General features: G+C 48.3%; 5 protein-coding genes across 5 annotated transcripts; 3 read left to right on the forward strand and 2 right to left on the reverse strand.

Annotated features, from left to right (window-relative positions):
- The first annotated feature begins 1,441 nt into the window (after nucleotides 1-1,441).
- On the forward strand, nucleotides 1,442-1,828 carry F4807DRAFT_338843 (uncharacterized protein). Its single transcript, XM_047995351.1, has one exon. It carries the CDS (start codon nucleotides 1,479-1,481, stop codon nucleotides 1,713-1,715), a length of 237 nt encoding a protein of 78 aa, XP_047848865.1. The 5' UTR covers nucleotides 1,442-1,478; the 3' UTR covers nucleotides 1,716-1,828.
- A 3,378-nt stretch (nucleotides 1,829-5,206) lies between these two features.
- On the forward strand, nucleotides 5,207-8,057 carry F4807DRAFT_338847 (hint-domain-containing protein). Its single transcript, XM_047995352.1, has 6 exons — nucleotides 5,207-5,428; nucleotides 5,478-5,873; nucleotides 5,937-6,130; nucleotides 6,198-6,363; nucleotides 6,415-7,085; nucleotides 7,180-8,057. The coding sequence occupies exons 1-6, from the start codon at nucleotides 5,426-5,428 to the stop codon at nucleotides 7,907-7,909; spliced, it is 2,160 nt and encodes a 719-aa protein (XP_047848866.1). The 5' UTR covers nucleotides 5,207-5,425; the 3' UTR covers nucleotides 7,910-8,057.
- A 2,362-nt stretch (nucleotides 8,058-10,419) lies between these two features.
- On the reverse strand, nucleotides 10,420-12,290 carry F4807DRAFT_472098 (uncharacterized protein). The gene is made up of 5 exons (XM_048002988.1): nucleotides 11,804-12,290; nucleotides 11,662-11,746; nucleotides 11,242-11,603; nucleotides 11,075-11,161; nucleotides 10,420-11,020 (listed from the first exon to the last, which is right to left on the reverse strand). Exons 1-5 carry the CDS (start codon nucleotides 12,107-12,109, stop codon nucleotides 10,637-10,639), a joined length of 1,224 nt encoding a protein of 407 aa, XP_047848867.1. The 5' UTR covers nucleotides 12,110-12,290; the 3' UTR covers nucleotides 10,420-10,636.
- Nucleotides 12,291-13,291: 1,001 nt separating this feature from the next.
- On the reverse strand, nucleotides 13,292-15,299 carry F4807DRAFT_447797 (uncharacterized protein). Its single transcript, XM_047999901.1, has 6 exons — nucleotides 14,724-15,299; nucleotides 14,628-14,664; nucleotides 14,491-14,561; nucleotides 14,285-14,409; nucleotides 13,877-14,131; nucleotides 13,292-13,791 (listed from the first exon to the last, which is right to left on the reverse strand). Exons 1-6 carry the CDS (start codon nucleotides 14,883-14,885, stop codon nucleotides 13,362-13,364), a joined length of 1,080 nt encoding a protein of 359 aa, XP_047848868.1. The 5' UTR covers nucleotides 14,886-15,299; the 3' UTR covers nucleotides 13,292-13,361.
- Nucleotides 15,300-15,459: 160 nt separating this feature from the next.
- On the forward strand, nucleotides 15,460-18,213 carry F4807DRAFT_339003 (putative GMC oxidoreductase). The gene is made up of 5 exons (XM_047995353.1): nucleotides 15,460-15,529; nucleotides 15,585-15,979; nucleotides 16,043-16,104; nucleotides 16,166-18,073; nucleotides 18,128-18,213. The coding sequence occupies exons 2-4, from the start codon at nucleotides 15,737-15,739 to the stop codon at nucleotides 17,691-17,693; spliced, it is 1,833 nt and encodes a 610-aa protein (XP_047848869.1). The 5' UTR covers nucleotides 15,460-15,529; nucleotides 15,585-15,736; the 3' UTR covers nucleotides 17,694-18,073; nucleotides 18,128-18,213.
- Nucleotides 18,214-18,449: the final 236 nt, after the last annotated feature.

Consider the following 18,449-nt stretch of genomic DNA (forward strand, 5'->3'; position numbering starts at 1 on the left):
TCCCAAGAAGAAGAAAAGAAGCAGTTAAGACCAGATTAGCATAGGCCCCGTCCCTGGCGATTCAAGCCAATATGCAGCCACGGCACATCACCCGTCTTCCTCCCCGCCTTACAGCTCACTCACCTGAACATATTGACCCATATTATCAGATTGCTCCTATCCTATCATCAGTTTCTACATAGTACGAGAGACACGGCTCCTCTCAAGACGTGTCATTGCAATTTGCCTCCGCTTGCGAGGAGTCGACCACCTTGCTTTTAACGGTTATCATTTTCCACCTTGCATAGTATCAATTCGCTATGAAATAAAATTATCAAAGTAAACCCGAAAATGAGAAATCATGGCGTTTAAGACACAGGCGGCTTGGCATTACCTGCCAGCTTCCTGCCCAGGCGTATGTGTGTCCTTGCCGCGCCACAACGGCCACGGCCCACGGGAATTTGATCGCCAACGACACGGTAAGACTCGAATACGAATCCTTGAGGCTGACTAGGTGGCGACAACGCAAAAGGTGCACAGGCGGGAACTCAGGGGCTCGTGGGAATCAGTTCAGTTCAGCCCATCCCTTTCCACCCGTCGCTTGAAAGGTACGTACCTAGTTACGGCAGAGTAGGCAGGGTACGTAGCCACACAGTTAATCATGGGATCTCGCATTAGCTAGCAGCTAGCTACACCGCGCCATGACTTACAAGGTGATGGATGCATCGACGTGCGCTAGGTACCATTATTGTGGGTTGGTCAAGGAGTCCGCGGCCCAATTACACTCCTGTTCCTGGCGCTTGACCGCGTTGGGTTTTAACCCCTGAAAATGGTGGGTGGTATCCGCGCCCCATTCTATCATCGACAAAATCTAAGTCAGGCTTTTCTTCCTAGTCAGACCGTTTTCTTATAAGTCAGAATACACGATGGACCATAGTAAATTCGGGAGTTACGAGCTTACGGGCCGTTCAGGCGAGAGCAAAAGAGACGTGTGCCTAGCTAGAAGAAGTAAAGTAATATCTTGTTGGACCTCCTGGACCTCTCGAAGCTGAAACACGCTGCGTGGGGCATTCACAGATATATCTTTTACGTACGTCCCTTGTGCATCACAACTATTTTCCGACCTTCGTCACATAATGGACGGAAAGACGACATCGTTGGCCTGAGCCTCTCGTCTATCTCCCAACGCTATATTATGAAACAAGACAGGGTTGCACAGATTTCATACTACATAGTATGTATGTGATTACCTATTTAGGTACCTATTTACGTGGGCATCTACATATCTATCAAACGAACCAATTCCCGAGTCGTCGGGCTGGCAGGCTGGTCTGGGTGTATATGACGGTGCGGACTATCAGGCTATGTAGAATCCACATTTTCCGTACTCACCGGCCCGCTTCAAATCTTGAACATCTCGCATCTTGATTTGCCTACCTTGGTATGTACCTAAGCACGGTGTTCAGGGTGTTCTGGGTGTTCTGAGTTGTGAGATCTCGATGACAAATCCTTGGCTTCCAAGTTGTCGAGTTCCAGTCTTGTGGATAAAAGTATCACTCGCAGCGGTACTCTCCCGACATATTAACCCAGAAAGTGCAAACCATCGCCATAGGCGCTTTACAAACAATTTTCATACATACCTAGGTACTGCGTGCAAATTAGTATTCCTAAGCTCTGTAACTCCTCGACCCAAGCACTCGAATCGACGTCTACCTCGACCGAAGATCAAGGCATAGATCGACAGAATCGAAAACACCACGACGAGCACAGGAAATGTATCGGTGACACAAGCAAACAAGCAGCCACATACGTATTACCGCCGTACAGACGGTTCTATGCATGAACTAAAGATGAATGTGTTACCAACATATATCACTACCTACTTGCCTTGCGTTTCCAATAGAAATACCTTGCTTCATCTAGCATTGGAACCCAGAGAAGATCGATTCTCCCGCTAAAGAATTCTTTTCATGTTTTTACTCTATCAAACACACGCGCTCCTCTGACAGAACCTTGCAACATGCATATCGTCAATGACAATGTGCTACCAACACCGTGCCTCACAGGAATCGAAGGATGTAGGAAGCGCACCCTAATTTACGTATCATATTCGACATTCTGATCAGTTAACTGGATTGGGAGGGTTTACAGCCTTAACCCGGACTTCGCGTATCGCATCGTAACGCAGCACCGTAAAGTGAAGGTCGTTGGTCGTTATAATCGTGGCACACAAACTCCCTCGGATTTATTAATATTCGGCTTACTTACAGGTGTACATATAGTGAATATATTACGCGAGGGGCATTCGATGTAAATCAAGTCTCAGATGAGATGCCAGGACAACATTCCTCATATTATCTAGCCGCAAAATGCCTACCTAGGTAGTTAGTTTCTAGCTAGGTATAAAGTTCTATGTAGAAATGATCATTAATTTCGAAATATTATCTCGGGGTCTGCGTCCTAAGTGGCCCACCATGGGGATGAAAAGAAAAGGAAACAAACCAGTCATCTTTTAATCCGACCTGTCGATGAGTTGGTACTACACGGCTATTCCAACTTATACCTACCTAGATATGCAATTATTCTTTCATAGATGCGCATGCTAGTCAAAAATTTCTATGTCGAAAGGGATATCGCCACCTGTGGAAGCCCATCATATATCGTTCGAGGAGATCGACCGAGATGTGCACGTCCCAAGACGTTTCGCGATGACCAAAACGTCATCCAAACTCTTAGTAGTCGGAAGCAACCATGTCGAATAGGCCTATGGTCGAGCGATCACGGGGATCGAGATTGGTAGAAAGGTAGGTAGGTAGGTAGGTAGGTAGGAATTCACAGTATTCCCGTGGAGAGAGTCGCCTGCACATCCCAAGCGACGGAGACCAGGAAAACATGGCGTTGAAGCCTTAATGAGTAACCTAGGATATGCCCCCCAGAGATGATTGACCATAACGTCTTTCCAACTCCCGGTTTTTCCCGCAGCCTCACAGCCAATGAATCTCAAGAGCGGAAACCAGCGGTCGTCACTACCGTCACTGCCGTCGCCGTCGTCGCCACTAGCCCGAGATGTTCTGGGCAATATGTGTGGTTCACACATCGTGATTATGTGTTGCGATGGTATAAGGAAATAGAACGCACCAGTAGAAAGTCTGGTCGTCCGGGGATGGGCAGAAACGTGGGGTGCGACATGGCTGCGAAATCGCCGGTCACGCTCGCAGTTGATCCTTCACGATCAACCCCCAACAACCAGCCTTTCCTCTTAGGTCCTACTGCATCTTAACCGCAAGTTATGATTCGTTTCCGCGCACTGGAATCCCATGCGGGGTAGTTCTCTGTGGTGCGACTCACGCGCAGTTCGTCCGTTGGACCCTGCGCGGCGAATATGACTACCTACCTGAGCACGAGGGTTTGCGATATTTGCTTTCTTTTTGGTCTTGGTTTTGGCTTTTTCCTTTGCTCCCACGCTTCCGCTGTAAAGGGAGAGAGTTCGCCCTTGCGCCATGTATATCAAGCCGGCGTCCCGTGGAGGGAGGCCTCGAGGCACCCGCACTCTTTTCTTCCCATTCGAAATTTATCAACGCACCTTCGAAAGTCTTTAAACTAAACACCAAGAGAGACAATTACTAATACATATTACACCCCTACCTATCCACAACGATCCGAATCTCGAGATATCAACACCCTCAACTCGCTGCCTCTCCATCATGTATGCCGCCCACTGTTGCAAATGCGGAGGTATTTTTGTCATCAACACGAACTGCACATGGTGCAAGCATAAAGAATGTACCGAGTGTCGTTGAGCTGAGCTAGCTTCAAACAGCGACAGTGAGGGCGAGGTTGAGAATAGGTCAGGCCCGCAGTTGTCCTTTCAGACGAACGTGGCTAACCAAGGCACAGCCTCTTGTCTTCTTTCGTAGTCGCGGCGGGGCCGGATCTTCGTACGATTGGGCCACGAGCCAACACAGGCGGTCAGCTGTCTCGTGGTGGGACGTCGGCAAAGCTCTGTCTCACGAAGATCGCGATTTAGTTGGATCATTTTACGTAGCTTCCTGGCGACGATGCTATATAGTAATGGTAATGGATGAATCGGGGATTGGGTATTGGAGAGGAGAGGCAACGAACGACGCTCGGGTCTTCTTCTAGCTCTAATTAGGTCTTGGTCTGGATATATATTCCCGTGCTGGGCAGCTACAATACCTCGCGTATGGCTTCCATCGCCGTAACAGGATGTACGATAGTCTACTGGTTTATTGGTGTAATACCTTCTGGAATTAACATTCTTAATGATGACTTGACACATCCGCTCTGGCGGCTTTTCTTCGAATCGCAGCGTCCTGCCTTTTAAAGGAGACATCACACATTTGACGCCGTGTAGGAACTTGAGAAGAGGAAGGAAGACTCCTAAGTCAATCCGAGTAAGGGAGACGATTTTTCGTATATGCCAAGACTACGTCTCAGTCCCAAGTAAATCGAGCGGTTTCAACGCGAGATTAGCGAGGTGTAAAAGTGCACCGGTGCAGAAGGGAGCCCGCAATCGTATTCCCCACATAGCAATGCCTCAAGACCCGGTTGTTTGTAAATCAGACCAATGAATACCTAGAGATTTATGCGGCACATCATATAACAGGGGTTCATAAACCATCCATCATTGGCCTCACCACTCGGTTTGTCCGACGTTGTCGATATTTAGTCATGATCTGACTTGAACAATTCACAATTCGCCTCCTCCGAGAGAGAAAAATAAATACCTACCCAACTTACTAAATGGTTGAAATGCTACGTAACCTCCTAGAGCAATCCAATGCTTGTCATGCTCGCCGGAACCGACCGATTGGAACCATCGACAATAAAGAAACAGCTGTGCCGTCGGTGAAGCAAGAACGAAGACTCACCATAGTGCTAAGTCTCATTAAATCCACTTGTCAGCCCTGCTTAACTAGGTCGTGTAGTGCGGTAATAAGCCACCTTAAGAGTCCACAATTCGCCAAACCAGTAGGCAAACACTAGACAAATGGGAAAGAAGGACACTCCCAAAATTGGCAGTTGGTTTGAATCGACGGCCTACAGGGAAGGTCAAGGAGTTCGACCTGAACTTAGTCGCTTCGAGATATCGCACTGCCACTACTAGATACTCTCCACCTCGGGTGATGGAGGCAAATGGAGACAAGTAGAGAGGGAACTAGCTATAATGGCATTACACAGTCTAGTTGATAATTCCATTCCATGACGCCCCGCGCCTCAACATTTCAGTCTGTGATTCATGCTAATATGGGTGATAGAGTCAGTTTCGGACTCCTGGTGACCAGAACTTACTAAAATTATTGCTCTCCTTAGTTCGAATTGGTGACCGAAGTTGCTTTAAGACACTATAAACCAAGCACTTGAAACGCCTGTTTGAAGTAGTTCCATCGGTGGCTCTTCACTTATCAAAACTATCACCGCCAATATGGTAAGCAATAGATATCGTGGATTCCGTTGCCGCACTAACAAACGCGCAGGTAAAAAGGGAGCAACACGCACTTCCCATAAGGGAACGCCTCTCGGAACATGTCTCCCAAGCTTCTCCCTCGGATAAAGGGGTTCTCCAGGACGTCCAAGTTAGCATACATCCCGTACCAGCTCACGATGGAGTTATCGTCCGCGTACAGCCACCAGAAAACCCGAGTAACCCTCGGTTCCATCATATTCCATGTGATATCGTACTCGTCATAGACGTTTCCGGTAGCATGGATCTGCCTGCCCCCGCGAAGATGAACGGTGACGATGGAAAGCTGAGTTTGGAGAACTTTGGATTGTCGATACTTGACTTGGTGAAGCACGCTGCACGCACAATCCTGAGCACCTTGGATGAGGGAGACAGGCTCGGAATCGTAACATTCAGCAAAGACGCCACGGCAAGTTTCCCAAGTAACCGTGTTGCAAAGATTTCCTGCTAATCGAGTGTGGCCAATGAACAGGTAGTCCAGAAATTGCTATCAATGACACCTGACAATAAGAGACTGAGCGAGTCCAACATTGATACGATGACACCAGATAGTTTGACTAACCTTTGGCATGGCCTACAGAGAGGGATTGGCCTTTTCGAGGGAGAGGAAGACACGGGGCGAGCACCCGCGGTTATGGTACTAACAGACGGCCTGCCTAATTACTTGTATCAACAATGCCCACCTACCCTGCCTAAGCAACCTGGAAAGGAAACTCGCTGACATGGTTCGCAGATGTCCTGCCCAAGGGTATGTCCCAAAGATACGTAGCATCTGGAAAGATCTCCCTGCGACGATTCATACGTTTGGCTTTGGCTATGACATTAAATCAGGACTTTTAAAGTCTATTGCGGAGATCGGGGGCGGCAACTATGCTTTCATCCCCGATGCTGGCATGATAGTACGAGAGCTACAGTGACCTATCCGAAGTTAAATAGCTAATCCAATATAGGGAACAGTATTCGTCCACGCGATCGCCCATCTTCAAACGACGTACGCCACGAAATGTTCGCTTCAAGTAACAATGCCAGCTAGTATTCGTCTAAGAACGACGGCTGGTAAAACCATAGACCATCAGGCACAAGACGTAGGAGGCCACAGGAAACTTACTGTGCGTCTTGGAAATTTGCAATATGGCCAGTCTAGGGATATATACCTCGAGAACATCGACAGTCAGGGTCATAGAGCCATATTCGATCCCGCTACAAGTACTACTATCAACGCCATGCTCAGGTTCTCTCAGATGAGAGCCGTAGAGTTGTGCAGCTTCGGAATGAAGGATGTACTAGAAGCCTCTGATCTTCCCGAGGCCGAAGTCGCCTACCACCGGAGTAGATCGATGATATGCAACTTTCTTTCCTCCTTCTTCCCTCTTCAAAATGACGGCGAATACGAGACTCGCAGGGAGATTAATGTGAGGCGCCAAGCGCCAGGTTTCCGGCACCTGCTAGACAACATACCGGCTAGGCTCTACGATGACGAGTACAACAGGTCTCTGATGGAAGATCTCGTAGGCAGCCTACCGTCTGGCCAGGTATCTCTGGCTCTGTCAAACGAAAGCTATTTTCGCCGATGGGGTTGTCATTACTTCTTCAGCCTATGGAACGCACACGCGAAGCAACTGTAAGTCTTGTCGTTGGATAGAGATCTAGCATCCCGCCCAACCCATTTAAGAGCTAGTTAGGTACACCTATATTCTAACCACATTGGTTGATAGATGCAATTCGTTTAAGGACCCTGGCCCGTTGATGTACAACCAGAACCCCTTTTTCGTCAAATGCCGAGATAACCTCGATCGATCCTTCGATACCATTCCCCCACCTAAGCAGTCCTGTCCCAGCGTTGCTACCACCGCTCGTATTTCTATGTCGCGGTTGAATACCCGGAGTGGACCCTGCTTCACTGGTACGAGCAGGGTGACGCTCGCTAACGGCCTACAATCACTTGTTCGCAAGCTACGGCAGGGCTCATCTGTACGCACGCCAGTCGGCAGCAGGTCCGTCGCAGCTGTTTTAAAGACGGAGGTTCACGAAGTTTCCATGTGTAGGGTTGGAGATCTAGTCATCACGCCGTGGCACCCAATCCGACTCGACAATGAAGGAACAGCTGTTCAATGGAATTTCCCAGCCAACCTTGTGCTTGCGTCAGGACAGGCTCAGCTCTTGCTCTACTCAGGGCCCATCTACTCGATTCTTCTCGAGCCAGATGGCAACACTGAAGCCCATGCCCTTAAATTCGGCGGTATCTGGGCGGTTACGCTAGGCCACGGTGTGATTCGCGGAAGGGATGCCCGTGCCCACCCATTCCTTGGAGATTATGTGAAGGTCGCAAAGGCTATCGCAGGGTTGAAACCGGGGAAGGATGGCGTTGCCCTGTCTAGCGGGGTGAAGAGACGGGATCGTGATGGCCTAGTTCACGGGTTCGAGGACTATGCCCCTATTCCATAATATGAGTGTATGAAGCACAAATAAATCGTGCCATGGATTAGCATTTTAGCTATTCTGGAGTCATATATACGTGAATACTTAATTAGGTAGTAAGAGTTAGACTTCTGACGACATTGACCTAGCTTCGCATGAAAGATTAGTTTATAGACCCCGTACGCCTCGATTCATGACTCGATTTAGAGCGCTGTGGCAAACCAATGGAGAAAGTTGATTAAGAGAAACTGATCTATTGTAAGAAGAACAAGCCTTGCTCTATTAAAAGCGCGGTTGGTTTGTGAATCTATCTTAGACCTAGCAGCATATGTTGTTTACGTGAGATGCTCTTGAGATGATATCCCTAGGAAAGTAGGTAATTAGTCTAGTCTTTATCTTTAGTTCAGAAAAAGCATGAGTGTACTTGAGAGGTAAGTGATTCAGTGATTCCATGGATATCCTCCAAATGGCACGTGATTAGGTGAAGGTATAAATATCATCCACTTTCTCAGGGACATGTGTTAGTTAAAATTCGTACACTACCTATTCAACATCATCTAGGTCCCTTGATAGGCGTTAATGTTTGTTTGGTGGCGTGTAAATTATAGATGAACTTAACCTTTTTTAATCCAGAGTTTTTGTTAACAAACCATGCACCATTTAAGTCAGCATGATACTGTCAAGTGAAGTATTACTATCTACCTAGGTAGGTATGTGGCAATTATTTTTATAATAGACTTATAATGAAATTTGCCTTCATGGCAATACACCCTACAATAAATCTAATCTCAGATTAAGGTTTCACCCTTAGAATCTACGTCTATTCCAACTTATCTCCGATAATTGACACTGAGATATGATTCAACCCCATCATCTCCCCAGAAGTCCCGGTATATAAAGCACATCCATTCCCTCATCTTACAACCGGCACATCTTCTCTTTCCTCCAAGAACAAAACAATACTCAGACGCTACTCCTAGCAACTTCCCCCCAGCCACTACTGCATAATACCAATAAGATTGACAAAAGCATACCCGAGAATACCAACTCGAAAAGAACAACCTAAATCAGGCAGAAGAAAAATAGCCATGCGTCTCTTGGCTACACTGTCTACGGGGCTAGCCTTTGCAGGCAGCATCATCGGAGCTCCTATACCAACACAACCGGACAATGCCATTCCTAGAGAGATCCCAAACCAAGCAGACGAAGATATCCTTGGGGACTTTCACCTTTATAGTCCAGAAAATATGAATCTTACATCGACTACTAGCAGATACCACCGAAATGACCCTGTCCCTTTCCAGGATCTTCCCCAATGCTATCAAGACTGTATCAACGCAAACCATAACAATGGTTGGCCCAGTCTCGGAGATGTTAGGAAACTAACTGTTCACCAATGGTGCCGTATGTAAAGCCACTTTCTCCTGTTTCTTTTTTCCCCTCCTTTGGCTTGCCTTGGGAACGATAATTTCCTAATCATTTTGATTGGGTAGTCATCCCTAAGACATTCCTACAATTCTTACTTAAATCCCTCTCTATAAGAAGAAACTACTAACTTACTTTTAAGATTCAAAGTGGATTCCCGTTCAGGCCTGGTTACACGAGCACCTTCAGTTCTGTATCGGGGATGCGTGTGCGAGCTGTAGGCCAGGATGTCGCGAGGCGTCAAATCGGTGGCAAACTGAAGTCTGTTCAAGCGGTTGAGATCGTACAAAGGATTCGGATAGAATGGAATCCAACATGAATGACCATTACTTGGGAGATTAAAAGGGATATCTCATGTCTTACTACGTTGAACTTTCACAAAACTTATCAATTGCCAATGAAAGGTTCTTTTTTTTCGCAAAAACGAAAACGCGTAATTGAGTGAAAAGAAAAAAAAAGCCCAAAGGGGTTGAACCCGCTCACCGAAGTGAGACTCCCACCACCCACCCAATGGGCAACAAACAAACCAAGATACAAAAAGAACCAAGAACCCTCCTAAAAAGAGAAAGAAAACAACAACAAAAAACACGTGGCCAATGCCTCCAATCCACATATCCAATTCACATAGCCCTATCCAAGCCACTCAACCCATCCACCCATACAACCCATACAACCCAATACCAACTCCAACCTGCATTAACCGGGGCAGCTGCGGTGCTCTTGATCGAATTTAGGTTCTCGCGTGGGTAGCTAGGCGAGTAGATATGCGTTATCCGGGGCAGCTGCGGTGTTCTTGACCGAAGTTTGATGTTCGCGTCGGCAACTAGGCGAGCATACAATGCGTTGACCGGAGCAGCTGCGGTGTTCTTGACTAAGATTAGGTGCTCACGTCGGCAGCTAGGCAAGCATATGTGCGTTATCCGGGGCAGCTGCGGTGTTCTTGAAAGGGGGGCGACTCGCGGCGGAGGACTCGGCGAGTCGCCGAAACGCGACTACGTAATATTCAGTAATGACACCAATTTAAACGAACGACGAAAGGAAATGTGAAGGAAGCAATTGGAGGGGGAAAGGGGAAAGGGGAAAGGGGAAAGGGGAAAGGGGAAAGGGGAAAGGGGAAAGGGAAAGGGAAAGGGGAGAAAGACATGAGGGGAAAGGGGAAAGGGAAAGGGAAAGGGGAGAAAGACATGAGGGGAAAAGAAGAAGCAAAGGGGAAGAGAGAAATAAGAGAGGGTAGACTTAGCTTTGGGTTAGTCAATCCAAGGCTATCCCCGGTCCCATCGCTCCATCTACATGCCCTTACACGCCGTTCGACGAAGAACCGGATGTCGATCAGGGTCCCAAGTCATGGCCGCTTGAGTGGCCCTGGACCAGCCGACGGATATTGCCGTGTTCGTACCGAGTAGTGATCATTCCTACATGGTTTGTAGACGTATCACCCGGTCGTTGTTGACGGCGGCGTTCGATATCCGAGAGAGCTGACTGTCGGCGATTTAGGCCTTCGCCACCCAGGGAAGGGGCGGGTAGGTCAATGGCGACACCGGTCAGTCTCGGCATGATCTGATCCGTGAACTCCCTGGTGACGAAGTCTGCGTACGGGAGATCTCTATCCGAATAATCTCCGTAACGCAAGACAGTTTCCGAAGTCCACCAGAAAAAGAACCACGTCCACCAACGTTGCCCGAATATTTGGCGAAAGTTCTCCATCGGGCCGAGCTAGTACTTCTTGTCAGATAATTTCGATATAGTAATGACAGAGGTTTAACTTACATCCCAAGGGTTCTCTTCGAACTCGTGTACTCGAAGGCGGTACTCGTCGTTGTCTTGGTACTTGAAGGCGAGTGTCCACTTATCCTCCTATATGATGAGTTAGCATCCACACAAAGCTACGATTGATAGATATACGACAGAGACTAGAAGGAAATTTGGGAACGAACACCGAGCTCCGGTCCTACGCAGTTCCTCAATACGAGGCGTCTGAAGCCGTCTATGAAGTTGTCGAGGACGATGATGAAGACCACCAGCGAACAGGCGATGATTGAACCAACGAACGGAGCTGTCCATCTTGTAGACGTGTCACAAAGGGCGTATAGTGATATAACAGTGCTATAAGCCGCGTCGATGGGCAAGATGAACAGTAGGAAGCAGTACGGCTTCAAGGTTCGAAGGTAGACTGTTGACCGAATGTACCTGCAGTAGTGGTCGTAGACAGGGAGACAGCGATTCCATCTCGTACAATGGTACACCCGATCAGATAGATCGAATGGACAACCGAACGGACATTTTCGGGGTCGTCGACCTGGCCATGTAAGTCAACTTTGAAAGATCTATACATTTCATATCACGATTTTATTTACCTTCTTCGTAGGGTATGGAGCCGCGGAACATCTGATCTTCCAATCGGAGATTATCCACCTGCATGATTCTCTTTGTGGAAGGGTTCTGAAGACGAGATTGTTAGTTGTGACCGGTACAAAGAAGACATATTAGGCTGCTAACATTGGGAGGCTTCCAATGGCGATCGCAGAGCCTGGTTGTGATCAAGACCTGCAACCAAGCACCAAACCAGCTGGCCTTGAGAGCCGCGGAGACGAGGATCATGCATAGTCCAAGGTACCATTTTGCCGGAGAAATGGGTTCGTTGAAGCCAAATTCGGTCTGCTGCGGTGCCATGAGGGACAGCCAGCAGAAGGAGTAGTCGTTGGCATAGGGGACTAGGACGAGGAACAAGCAAAGCCAGAGAGGACCGAGACCGAGGAAGGATTCCGCGTAGTGCGTGAATCTATCATCCCAGTTAGACGGCATTGTGTCGGATGTCGTCAGTGGAGGTTGGGGAAAGGTGTATGGAAAGTGTCGTATGAAGAGAAAGAAGATGGTGAAGAATGGGGAATCAGAGTCTGATTCCAGTGGTATAGCCAAAGGCGTTAAACAGCAGTTTTAAAAGCGCGATTATTTTGGACGTGAGCAATCTGTCAACTGTGAAGTGTGCCAGAACGGTGAAGAAAAGAAGAGAAGAGAAGGAAAAGAATCCGGGGTGAGGGATTCGAGTTTATAAACAAGCAAATGAGCCAAATAAGCCACCTTTCTAGACCTAGGAAGGTGCGCTCTGTAACTCTCCTGAACAGGAAGAGACTGTACAATCAGGAAACCACGAGCGTTCAAGTTGAAGTTGAACTATGCCCTTTCTGAATAAAGGTTCGAATTAGGGTTGAGGAATCTTCCCGGATGACCCCATACCCCCTTACTGGGTATTATAGACCGCAGCCACGACCGCTCGCCCTTCTTGATACATTGCCTAATGTGACGTCCTTTCCAATTGAGGGAAGCATCCACTTACTTCATATATATAAGAGGTAGGAAGTAGGTACATCGCTAACTGATAGCATCGCTCCTGGAAGATACATTCAACTGTATCGGCCTTTCCTAGATATGATACTTCAATGCCGAGTTAGTTAAGTTTGCGAAGAAATTAGAGAGGTTTAAGGAAACAATAAGTGACTACCTACCTGTACGTGGCAGTTGCTATTTGATACAAACCTACAGATGTAATACGCACCCAGTATATCCTGCCGAGTTCCGAAAATATCCTCAATGTTCGTAGTTTGATAGGTACCTACCTAGAGCATTGCCGAGAAGCTACGACGCCTTCCTAGATATAAACTACGTTTCTACTAAGCGTGTCTGCTGCGCGGTCGTTACATACAATTGCACCTGATATTCCTTCGAAAAGAATATCCTCGGCTAGTAACATGGCAAGTAGATGATTTTGTGAGATGGCAATCATTTTTAACATGGGTAGTTACCTAGGGACGTCAACTACCCGATATAATCTCATATGCGAGAAGCTAGATCGGAGTCCGGACGCCTCCTTCGAATCGACCAGTCTTCTACACGGTTGACGGCATAAAACGGTAGAATTGCACATGATCTTCCACCGTTGGTCGGCAAGACGCTGGATGTGGATGCGGATGCTATGACAGGTATTTGCTATCTTTGGATTTCCCGAGGAATCCAAAATTCAATTCTTCTAGATCAATTACCAGGTAACCAGAACGACCTACTCTCTGCTAACTGACCACATAGTGTGAACTTGAATGCCTGCGTCTGATTCCTTCGTCAACCCTCTCTCTGATTCAGCCCCGTCACTTGCTGGGGTCCCACCGTTTCTTGGTTTTGCAACTCCGGCCATCGCGTTCGATCCCGTCCAGCCGCCACCAATGGTCTGTAGTGGAACTCCTTTGTCGGCCGGAAGACGTTCGAAATTTTCGTTGCCGTACTTGCGGCTCCGCCATGATGATGGGTTTAGTGACCATTTCTTTGGAAGTATCTTAGAGAGGTATGGCCTCATGAATGGGAAGTTCGCGACGAGAATTTCCAGCTCAGGTTCGAGTACGGTCCACATTAATCCCATTGGCAATGTCCATGTCGGGTCGGTAAAGGATATGTCCATGAGAGACTTCAAGCGGATTATAGAAATTGCTGTGATACTGCGGACTGTCAGTCTTATTTCCCACGAACCCCTATGACCACCTCCTTGATGGGTATCAACAGAACAGGACGGGAAATACTAACAAAAGACCCAGGCCGAACGTGGCCGTAAGCGCGATACGTTGGGATATTGGTAGGCTCAACTTCCAGATTGTCGGAACGGGTATCAGCAAGACCATGAAGTCCGTCACCATGTTTGTCGCTCCTGCAACGACATAAACCGTGTTGCGGTCGCCACAGCTACCCTTGATGGACGTATCCCAGTTATATGCGAGCGGTCGACAGAGGAGAAATGTCTCGAGAACCACCGAAACCATCCATAGGAATACAATGACCATGCTTCAACGCATTAGGAGTTAGTAACTTCTTTCTTAGGGAAGAATACTAGGAGTCTAGCATTTCTCGCAAGTATAAGTTCCCTAATTAGCTAGATTGAGAAATCTCATATCCAAGAGTATCCAAAAGGAGGGAAAGGAACCAAATGTTACATACGTTGCACGCGCGAACCACCGAACCGAGGATCTGCTCACCCCGAACACGCGCTGGTAAAATAGTAAGATAGACCATTTAGCGAACATGAGGGTGACGCCATATAGTGCCTCGAAGGGAATAATAAGCTGACGGAGAAAACAAGTTTAGTATTAGCTAGGCGGAGGAAGGGGAAAGGGGGTTAAACTGATTTACAGAGCACTGCCTACCTTAAGAGCGAGGACTGCATCCAACATGTCCACATCTTCCATGTGTCTGCCGGTACCACCTCGTACAACGCCTATCACACCATCAGTCATGACTACTGTGAGGTTCCAGCATCCTAGCCGGGGGGGGAGTGACTTACAAGCCCACTGAAGGCCAAGTGATGTGAATGTCAATAACTTAAGAGAAATGTGAGAGACATGTTCCGCTAATAGGCACCACAGAGCTACCAACTTACCAAAGCAATAAAGAGATACAATTCTTGCAGGTGGAACTTCTCGCTCCTTTGCCTTACAGAATATACCCGCGCCACGCAAGAAAGCAAGGCAATGATGCCGAATAGCGTGGATACAGCTAAGGGACCGCCGGTTTCCGGCGTGTCTGGATGGTAGTACGCCATTTTGGTCTGTTTGAAATAGCAGATCAAATTTTGGAATAGTAAGAAAGAAAAATGTCCCTCAAATCCTCGAACGCAATCATGTAGATGAAAGGGGCCAGTCCTATCGGCGAGACAAGAAGGCAAATGGAATCACCTTTTTTTTTTCGGGGTTTAACCAGGGCCCTAAGTGCTGGCTTTATATCGTTAGAGCCCTGATCTGAATTTTCTTTTCAAGGGTTGAGAGACTCAAGGGTGAGATGTCATTCCAGGACCATGCAGAGATTGGTACTGGTCCATTGAGGGTTACGCGTGGGATACAGTATGGTAAAACTTGCATGTAGTATGTCCGGGTCACCATAACTTTAAGTGTCATCTTAATACCTATTACCTATAAAGATCTTCAACTTCCAAACCAAAACTTTGGAAGCATTTAATCACAAAACCGAGGTAGACAAATAATGAGGTGCAATTCTGACTGTGTTGTGCATAGACGAAATGATTCTCAGGGTTGCATTATTTCAGGGGTAGTGAGGAAAGTATTGCGGCGTAGACGCATATTATCATACCACCATGAGGCTGATTCGCCCAACTTCCGACTCTCCCTTACGCTACCGCAAGATTACCCTTCCCGGGCCGAAGGAGTCTCAGCAAGCTAGAGTGGGGGTATTTCTGTTGTTAGCTGCAAGTGAGGGTCTGCTTTACGATTCTTATACAACATACCACCCCGTCTTGTGCAACATCACGACTTATCATATCTTTTCCTCATCCCTCCACCCGTTGTCCTCCTCTCTTCGTTAGCCTTGCCCTCTCTCTCTCTCTCTCTCTCTCGATCTGCCATTTCCTGCTATCGGCGGCTCCTGTATTTCTAGATTATGGCTACCATTGACACCGCCTCGACTACTGGCTTAGGCGCAGAATATGACTACGTTGTTGTTGGAGGTGGAACATCGGGACTTGTGGTCGCTTCGAGGCTGTCTGAAGATAAGGATGTCCGTGTCCTGGTCCTCGAGGCCGGCGCGAACCGCCTAACAGACCCGAAGGTATCTATTCAAGGCCTTGCTGCTTCTCTTTATTTTGACCCGGACTATGACTGGTGCATCACTACAGAGCCTCAAGTATGTACAATATTTTCTGCGCCTTAATCTTCGAATCCATATCTAACATGCAGGGGCTGACAGGTCGGGCTTAACAGCCGTAGGCTGGCACAGCCTCTGGGGAAAACTCTAGGTGGATCTTCGGCGTAAGTATACAATTGCACACCAGCACCGTCAAAGTGCTAGCTAATTCGATTCGGGTTGAAGCATCAATCTCGGAATGGTAATCTATCCATCTAAATCAGGTTTCGACACATGGGATAAACTGGGAAACCGGGGCTGGGGTTGGGAAATCATGGAAAGTTATTTTCGCAAATTCCACACATTTACCGAACCCCAACCGAAGCTCAAAAAGGAGTTCATGTTAGATTACTTGAGCGGCGTTCACGGCACAGACGGTCCTATCCAGGTCTCGTACGGTAGCGAGGAAGGTTTTCCTCCCTTTGCTCAAGCCTGGCCGCGGGCCTGGTCTGCTCTATGCAAGCCTATCGACGGCGACCCTATCGCTGGCACGTCCATTGGGGCCTTCAACAATGCCGCCGCGCTTCACCCAACGACTAGGGAGAGGAGCCACGCTGGGAACACGTACTTTTCTGACAAGGTTGCCCAGCGACCAAACCTTCGCGTCGTCACGGAGGCGTTCGTCGAGAAGATATTGTTTTCCCAACAAACCGACAATACCAATAAACCCCGAGCTACTGGTGCTACGTTCGTCACGAAAGACGGCCAGACTCGACAGGTCACTGCCACGCGTGAAGTTATTCTAGCTGCTGGCGCAGTAAAGTCGCCTCAACTGTTGGAGCTTTCGGGAATCGGTAATAAGGATGTACTTGCAAAACACGGGATTAACTGTCTTCTAAACAATCCCAATATAGGCGAGAATCTCCAGGACCACGGTTTCGTACCATTTTCTTGGGAAGTGGCCGATCCGACGTCGTCGGGCGATCAGATGCGCGACCCGAGCGTGGTCGGAGCGGTGATGAGTGCTTATCAGGAGACCAAGGCAGGCCCCTTATCCGTCAACGCGCTCGCATCGGCCTTTTTTCCACTCCAAGACCAAGATCTCACACCAGTCTCCGTCAGCCAGCTGCTTTCCGAGCTTGGCCAGGCAGATGTAGAGCCCAGGGTCCTCCGTGAACAAATTTGTACCCCTGGCGAGTGCTCGGCGCAGTTTACGCTCGCACCATTCCAGCTCAATCCTTTTCCCGGGGACTCCCCTTCGCAGATCTTTGGCCTTGGCACCGAAGGCTTCTACGCGTCTATCGTGGCGGTTCTGAACCATCCTTTTAGCCGCGGATCGGTTCATATACAATCAGCAGACCCGCGCTCGTCACCAGTCGTCGACCCGCGTGCCATGTCTCACCCGCTCGACCTAGAATTGCATGCCCGGCATGTGTTGCTTCTCGAGAAGATACGTGACACCTCGCCGCTACGAGAGCTCTTCAAGGAAGGGGGACGACGCCTACATAATGGCGGACGGAGAGTCGAGACGTTAGACCAGGCCAAGGAGGCGGTTAAGAACGGGTACACGCCGCATTACCATGTTTGTGGTACTACGGCCATGTTGCCCCGAGAGTCGGGCGGTGTGGTGGACTCGAAACTGAGAGTGTACGGGGTGGACGGCCTGAGAATCGTCGATGCCGGTATCTTTCCGCTGATTCCGAGAGGAAATATTCAAAGTTCTGTCTATGCGGTTGCTGAGAGGGCTGCTGATCTTATTAGAGCGGGCGAGTAGTACTCAAAGGAGTAGTTCGAGAAGCCGGTGAGTCCAGTAGAGCAGTCATGGGACCATGCGATATCATAGGTGAAACTTTGGCTTCACATGCCCCTGCCACGCGTTGATCCTTTCAGAGCATACCGATACGCTCAAGACCGATACCTATAATAACATCCTTTTTCCATTCCTTCCGGCTTCTATGCGTACCTCGATCGCGTCTGCAACCGTAAATTATTCTAACCGGAATGGCACTGTCCAACTTACTGAGGTAGTAGCATACAGCATGTTGCTGTTTTTAACAACAGCCGCTGGATTAATACCGTCAGAGGCCTGGTGAGATCGAAGTTTGGCCCATGGAAGTCAGTGGGAGGTCTGTTGGCGGCTGGTCCTAGAGCATAGTAAGTAAAAAGGGCTCTTCCTGTATTCATACCGTGTTCCCTAAGCGAGAATAGGTTTCACCAATCGAAATGCGCCCCCTTACCGATTGACAGTAGATCAGTATGTACTGGCTATGCGTCTTAGGAGAGAAGTCGCGAACGTCATCGGCCTTAGCCAAGTCGCGTGATCCCGGCACCGGTACTATCGTCCGCCGTTCCTCGACCCACCCCAAAGCGGAAGAGGGAGGTGGAGAAAAGTCCTAAAATGGTAAGCGGTTCGGAAAACGGCCGTGATAAGTCAGCAAGCACTTTCCTAGCAGTGTTACACTTTAGTTCGCTTAGTAATTAAGAAAGGAAGATTGTAAAGAATTACGATAGAAGACAACTACGCGGTTCG

This window comes from Annulohypoxylon truncatum (assembly GCF_022578515.1).
Source record: "Annulohypoxylon truncatum strain CBS 140777 unplaced genomic scaffold F4807scaffold_59, whole genome shotgun sequence".
Lineage (NCBI taxonomy): Eukaryota > Fungi > Ascomycota > Sordariomycetes > Xylariales > Hypoxylaceae > Annulohypoxylon > Annulohypoxylon truncatum.

Bases quoted from the DNA above. Each gene is read 5' to 3' on its own strand.
- F4807DRAFT_447797 (XM_047999901.1), bottom strand. From the start codon at position 14,885: ATGGCGTACTACCATCCAGACACGCCGGAAACCGGCGGTCCCTTAGCT. The intron at 14,665-14,723 runs GTAAGTTGGTAG...ATTTCTCTTAAG, and splicing joins TGTATCTCTTTATTGCTTTG to TTATTGACATTCACATCACT. The intron at 14,410-14,490 runs GTAGGCAGTGCT...TTTCTCCGTCAG, and splicing joins ATGCAGTCCTCGCTCTTAAG to CTTATTATTCCCTTCGAGGC.
- F4807DRAFT_338847 (XM_047995352.1), top strand. The intron at 6,131-6,197 runs GTATCAACAATG...CATGGTTCGCAG, and splicing joins GACGGCCTGCCTAATTACTT to ATGTCCTGCCCAAGGGTATG. The intron at 6,364-6,414 runs GTACGAGAGCTA...AATCCAATATAG, and splicing joins TCCCCGATGCTGGCATGATA to GGAACAGTATTCGTCCACGC.
- F4807DRAFT_472098 (XM_048002988.1), bottom strand. From the start codon at position 12,109: ATGCCGTCTAACTGGGATGATAGATTCACGCACTACGCGGAATCCTTC. The intron at 11,747-11,803 runs GTTAGCAGCCTA...TCTCGTCTTCAG, and splicing joins GCCATTGGAAGCCTCCCAAT to AACCCTTCCACAAAGAGAAT. The intron at 11,162-11,241 runs GTTCGTTCCCAA...CTCATCATATAG, and splicing joins GCGTAGGACCGGAGCTCGGT to GAGGATAAGTGGACACTCGC.
- F4807DRAFT_338843 (XM_047995351.1), top strand. From the start codon at position 1,479: ATGACAAATCCTTGGCTTCCAAGTTGTCGAGTTCCAGTCTTGTGGATA.
- F4807DRAFT_339003 (XM_047995353.1), top strand. From the start codon at position 15,737: ATGGCTACCATTGACACCGCCTCGACTACTGGCTTAGGCGCAGAATAT. The intron at 15,980-16,042 runs GTATGTACAATA...AGGGGCTGACAG, and splicing joins GCATCACTACAGAGCCTCAA to GTCGGGCTTAACAGCCGTAG. The intron at 16,105-16,165 runs GTAAGTATACAA...TTCGGGTTGAAG, and splicing joins ACTCTAGGTGGATCTTCGGC to CATCAATCTCGGAATGGTAA.